At 41.6% G+C, this 6426-nt stretch overlaps 1 protein-coding gene across 2 annotated transcripts in view; it reads right to left on the minus strand.

The window, feature by feature from the left end:
• The window catches only part of Zfp595 (zinc finger protein 595), a 29970-nt gene that overhangs the window by 19276 nt on the left and 4268 nt on the right, over positions 1-6426 (minus strand). Inside the window, exon 1 of one of the 2 annotated variants that reach the window (NM_177622.3) lies at positions 207-300. The exons of the other annotated variant lie outside the window; for it this stretch is intronic. Within the exon in view, the coding sequence (NP_808290.1) occupies positions 207-212 (6 nt within the window). The 5' untranslated portion in view covers positions 213-300. Of the gene's footprint in view, positions 1-206; positions 301-6426 lie in introns of those variants that run through there. 2 annotated transcript variants of the gene reach the window in all.

Consider the following 6426-nt stretch of genomic DNA (forward strand, 5'->3'; position numbering starts at 1 on the left):
CTCAGGCAGAGGCAGTCAGCAGACCCAGCCTGCCCTTGCCATCCTGTTGTTTCCAACCTTCTCCCCTTCAAACCTGTGCCCAGGGGCAGTGGCCCAGCCTAGGTCAGCACAGCATCTCCAGGTCAGCTCAAATCATCTTCAGCGCCCGACCAGCCACCCTGCACAGTCCCTCAGATCTGCAAGATGGCGCTGTTCCCTGCACCAACCTCCATGTCAGAGATCCAAACGCAGTGCTCAACAGGACAGACGCCTAACTTTGGGGAGAAGCTTAAGTTTGAAAATCAAATGCGGAAGTTTGATAAGAACAGCCAGCCTTTTGGTGACGTCAACGTGGTAGGGACTACATTTCCCACAAGTCAGTGCGAAGAACTTCCAGGAACCCACAGAACTAGTTTGTTGTCCGCCAGAATTCCTGCCACCCGTGAGTAGGTTAAGTTAGGAATAAACAAGGATCTGCAGATGGGCAGACACGGGCATTTGGACTCTTAAAGTCCGGTGGTCGCAGCACCCTATGTTAGCCTGTGCATCGAACCTTTTACAGTGATGTTTACCACGTTTCCTAGTTATTTCTGCTAGGACGCTGTGGTTTTAAAGGAATTTAAAGTATTTTACTACCATATGGAAAATTCATCAGTTACTTAAAAATATGGAAGCTAATTTAGGACTGAGCATTATCTCTTGAAGATGCTCTTGAAACCATCCTTGGTGACCCTGATTGTCTTGCAGCATCTCAGGTGGTTAAGAGAAACAAATTAAAATTCAAAGCTAATTACCACCAGGTGGTTTCTGAGCACTGCTTTCCTCCCCTGCATCTCTCCCAAGGGGAAGGGGGCAGGCAGACAGAGCTCTTGGGATCACAGAGGTATATGTACAGAGAGACAGGAAAATTAATAAGGAACATCAAAACCTAACACAGGAAATTCTATAGTGCACAGTGGACCAAGGCTAGGCCACTATCCCTGGGCACAGGTTTGAAGGGGAAAAGGTTGGAAACAACAGGATGGCAAGCGTCCTTGGTCCATTGTGCACTATAGGATTTCCTTTGTTAGGTTTGATGTTCCTTATTAATTTTCCTGTGTCTCTGATGATCCTGTCATCATTCATATTTCACCATATTTGAACATCAGTGGTATCTGCCTTGAACTTCCCACATTTCTCTGAAGCAGAACATCAAGATAACTCCTTCTTGAATACAAAGGTATCAGAAATGTGTTCATATAACTGTCAAATGATATCACTGTATTAAAGAAGTTACACTGGAAACATGGAGTATTGAGAATTCCCATCTCTTCTTTGGAAGGCTTATTCTTGTGCAGTTCATGCTTGAGTCAAAGTTACAAACCCCATTGCTAGCTCCCTGGGAGCAGTAGTATGCTAGCAGCCTTCAGATGAACATGTAGAACTCTCAGCTCCTCCTGTACCATGCGTGCCTGGATGCTGCCATGTTCCCTCCTTATTATTGGACTGAACCTCTGAACCTGTAAGCCAGCCCCAATTAAATGTTGTCTTTTATAAGACTTGCCTTGGTTGTGGTGTCTGTTCACAGCTCTAAAACCCTAAGACAACTAGGCTATGTACTATTTACTGAACTAAGACAGGAGTTGGTACCAGGAGTGGGGTATTGTTGTGATAGGCATGACCACGCATTTGTCTGGAAGAATGTGGATTTGGGGACTTTGGATTGGGAAGCAGTAGAATGCTTCAAATGGGGCTGAAGGGGCTATCCTAGAAAGAATATGAAAGACTTTGTTGCTGATAGTGATGTGGCCTACAGACAGTTTTTGTGGTATTTTGGTGAAGAATGTGGCTGCTTTTTGTCCTTGTCTGATGAGTCTACCTGAGTCTAAGGTAAAGAGATTTATATTAATTGTATTGACAAAAGAAGTCTGAAAATAGCCCAGTAGAGACTTTGTTCTCTGGTTAAGTTTCATGAAGAGCATTTTGAACAAGCTTAGCAAGCATAGGAAAAACAAATAAAATATATGGTTCAAGTCTTAAAGGGACACCAAGAAGTGAAATGGAGCTGAATCCTATGTTCTTGAAAATAACAGCTTGAAGAATTTTGGGACAAGATTCCATCCAGCTAAGTTTAGATCCAGGCAAAGTGGTATACACATTTAATCCCATCATTACAAGGGACAAGGCCATGCAGATCTCTGAATTCAAGGCCAGCCTACAGTGCAAGTTCCAGGGAAGCCAAGTTCAGACAGTGAGGTAGCTGGAAAACAGAAAGCCGGTAATAGAATAAGGGCACCAATGTTCCAGTGCCAGTAAGCAGTAGAACATGGTAGCTTTAGCCATGTGGCTCTGGCTTTAGAGTAAAAACAGAAGGTACTACTGGGATAATTGATGGCTACCTGGAACTAAGATGTTAGTGGTGATTAAGGAGAGCCCAGTATCATTGAGGTGAAATCTTCTGGGAACTATTTTCTGAGCACACAAAAAAACTGTGTTCCAGAGATAGCCAAGGTTGTACCTTGTACTGCAGCTATACTTGGTAATATGTAAGAGTCACCCAGGTGGTACTGGGTTTGAAGGCATGAAGTGGTCATGAAGAGCAGCTGAGGCTTAGCACTGTGAGAGGTCATGGAAGGACATTGGTGAAGGTGCAGCCTCAGTTGTTGGCCCAGGAATGAAGGGGTCAGGCAAAGGATTTGAGGCTTGGCACCATGAAGAGATCTCATGAGAAGCTACTGTTGGTGAAGCCTAGCTTCAGCAGAAGACCCCAGTGTATTGAAGATGTCATTACCATGGGATGATAACCCAGAACATCAGTGGCAGTGGAGTGGATCAACCTGAGCCTCAAATGCTACAGATAACAGAGCTGGAGAAGGGATATTAACCCTTTGAAGGAGGCCAGAAGATTGTCTGTGAATATCAGACACTGAAACAAGAAGCTACAATATTGAAGTTGCCTTGGAGACTGCAAGATTTTCGAGATGCCAGATTCATAAAATATCTCTGGAGGAATACTACTTATAGGAGTGGAATCAATCCAGGAAAACAAGTTTGTTGTAGTCAACAAAGATTAAAAAAAAAAAATGGAGTTGGAGATCTGAAGACCACTTTGTCATGAGACATGAAAATGCAGAGTTTGGAGTTTGTTGAGCTGGTTTCCTATCTTGATTCAAGGATTACAGTTAAATGTTTGGATGGATATCAGAAGAGACTTTGAACTTTGGATTTATGACATTGTTGATACTAGCATAGATTTTAGAAGTTGGACTAAATGTACTTTTTAAATTATGCTATGGCTATATCTGACCCACTGAGACTTGTGTTTGAACAAGTCTATGAGGCAAGGGAGTGGAATGTGATGGTTTGTATATGCTTGGCCCAGGGAATGACAATATTGAGAGCTGTGGCCTTGTTGGAGTAGATGTGGCCTTGTGGGTATGGGCTTTAATACCATTGTCCTAGCTGCCTGGGAATGCTACTGCTAGAAGCCTTCAGATGAAGATGTAGAACTCTCAGCTCCTCCTTTACCTTGCCTGCATGGACTCTGCCATGTTCCCTCCTTGATAATACTGGGCTGAACCTTTGAACCTGTAAGCCAGCCACAATTAAATGCTGTCCTTTATAAGATTGCTTTGGTTGTGGCGTCTGTTCACATCAATAAAACCCTAACCAAAACAACTAGGATGTTTAACATTTCTTTACCTAATACATTTAATCTAAATCCCTTTAAATTGCTTCATCCTCAGGCAGAGTATTTTGATCAGGAAACAAAGTAGCTAAATTCTTCATCAAACATCTCTCTCTCTCTCTCTCTCTCTCTCTCTCTCTCTCTCTCTCTCTCTCACACACACACACACACACACACACACACGGGGGGGGGGGGTGTCTGTGAAATCTTTTGAGCCAGTCCCCCACAGTTCAAGTCACCCTCAGCACCAAAGTCTTCCATATTCCTACTAGCATTTCCCATTAAGCCCTTCCTAAAGCACTCCACTGCTTTCCAAATCCACACTCTCCAAATCCATATTCCGCCAAACAAAAACATGCTGAGGCCTATCACAGAAAATAACCAAGTCCCTGGTACCAAGTTCTGTCTTACTTAGGGTGTCATTTCTCTGGAGGGACAATATTATTAAGGCAACTCTTAGGAAGCATTTAATTGGGGCTGGCTTATATTTTCAAGGGTTAGTCCATTATCATCATGGTAGGAAACATGGTAGAGTTTAGCCAGACATGGCACTTGCAGAGCCAAGAGTTCTACATCTTTATCCGTGACTGCCTTCTGGAGACAGCAAGGAAGAGGATCTGGATCACACTGGCCAGACTTGACTAGATGTTTCAGACATCAAAGCCACACCTCCACTGTGACATGCTTCCTGTAGCAAGACTCTACCTCAAATGAGGCCACTCCTCCTAACAGTGCCTCTTCCCATGGACCAAGCATGTTCAAACTACTGCTGTCTCCTTGTCATACAATAATCAAAACACTAAAGATTAGAATCAATTTCTCAATAAATAGGCATAAACTAAATTTTCAGTAAAAAGACATAAACTAACTGAATGGTTGCAAGGCAAAAAAGACCATCCTGCCATCTACAAGAAATACACCTCAACATCAGAGATAGCTGTCAGCTCAGAGTAAAGGTTTATAAAAATATTGTCCAAGCAAATGAATGTCAGATAGAAGATGGTATAGCTATTGTATTGTATTGTGTAACAAAATAGAATCCAAACCCAAATTAATAAAAGAAACCAAAGAAACCAAACTCATGAAAGGAAAAATCCATAAAGATGATGTTTCAATTCTTAACATCTATATCACAAATACAAGGACCCATGACTAAAAGAGAAACATTACCAAGCTTAGTCCAACATTGGCCCTAACATATTAATTGGCAGAGAGTTCAATTCCCCACTATTACTAAATGGACAGGTTATCCATTCAAAAGCTAAACAAACCAACAAGAATAGCATCAATAACAAACATTAAAACAAATAGATCTGTCTGATACCTGCAGAACATTTCACCCAAAAACAAAAGAATATACCTTCTTTTCAGCTCATATGGAAATTTCTCTCAAATTGACTACGTACTCTGTCACAAAGCAACTCTCACCAGACATACGAAAATTGAAATAACCTACTGCGTCCATTCAGACCACCATGGATTAGACCAGAATTTTAAGAACAACAGAAACAACAGAAATCCTAAAAATCATAGGAAATCTAAATGTAGCCACCAGCTCTACAGAGAACTTTTTCCTGAAAGGAAAGCTGGGGCTGTATGGGATGGACAGCAAGAGAAGAGTGGGATCAAGACAAAGTTTCTGATCAAGACCCAATGTTTAATCCTTGAGTCTAAATTTTAAAGGGGGGCTGGGGGGGGGGACCCATCCCCTACTATGCCAGGATCGCTTTGCTTTGTCAGGATCAGAACAAGCTCAGCTGCTCAGCAGGTAGTGGCTTCTTGCAGGAAGCTGGAGATGTGGCAGGACAATAGGCTTTACCTAGGTCAGAATATTCTACCCGAGGTGGGCTTGTAAAGGTGGGCAAAACAAGGTCTCATTCAGCCCACTTAAGGCTGGGAAGAGGGCATTTTCTAAACAACTCTCTCCTGAATGAAATAGATTTTCAAAGCAAAGCTAAAGCCAATAATCTCTCTTTCTTTCTTTCTTTCTTTCTTTCTTTCTTTCTTTCTTTCTTTCTTTCTTTCTTTCTTTCTTTCTTTCTTTCGAAACAGGGTTTCTCTGTATAGCTCTGGCTGTCCTGGAACTCACTTTGTAGACCAGGCTGGCCTCGAACTCAGAAACCCTCCTGCCTCTGCCTCCCAATAATCCTTGATTATTTCAGAGAAATAGAAATGAAGGAAATTTTTCAAAATTCATTTTATGAGGCCGCAGTAAGATGGATAATCAAAGCTGGGCGTGGTGGCGCACGCCTTTAATCCCAGCAACTGGGAGGCAGAGGCAAGCATATTTCTGAGTTCGAGGCCAGCCTGGTCTACAGAGTGAGTTCCAGGACAGCCAGGACTACACAGAGAAACCCTGTCTCGAAAAAACAAACAAACAAACAAACAAACAAACAAAAAAGATGGATAATCAAACTACACAAAGACTCAATGAAGAAAGATAATTACAAAATCAGCATAGATGCAAAAATACTCATTGAAGTTTGTTCAAAGCCAATATAAGAAAACATCAAAAAATGTTATATAGCATGACCATCTAAGACCATTCCTCCCAGATATAAAGGAATGGTTCCACATTTTTAAAAAAGTTAGTGTAATGTACCATATAAATAAACTTAAAATAAAACTGCATGATCATCACATTAGACAACAAAAAAGTCCTTTGACACATCTTAATGACAAAAGTCTTGGAAAGAGTAGACATACATTGGACATAGTTAAATATAATACAGGTGATTTACATCAAGCCTATTTTCAACAGCAAATTAAACAGAGAGGAA

Source organism: Mus musculus, chromosome 13 (assembly GCF_000001635.26).
Source record: "Mus musculus strain C57BL/6J chromosome 13, GRCm38.p6 C57BL/6J".
NCBI classification, from domain to species: domain Eukaryota; kingdom Metazoa; phylum Chordata; class Mammalia; order Rodentia; family Muridae; genus Mus; species Mus musculus.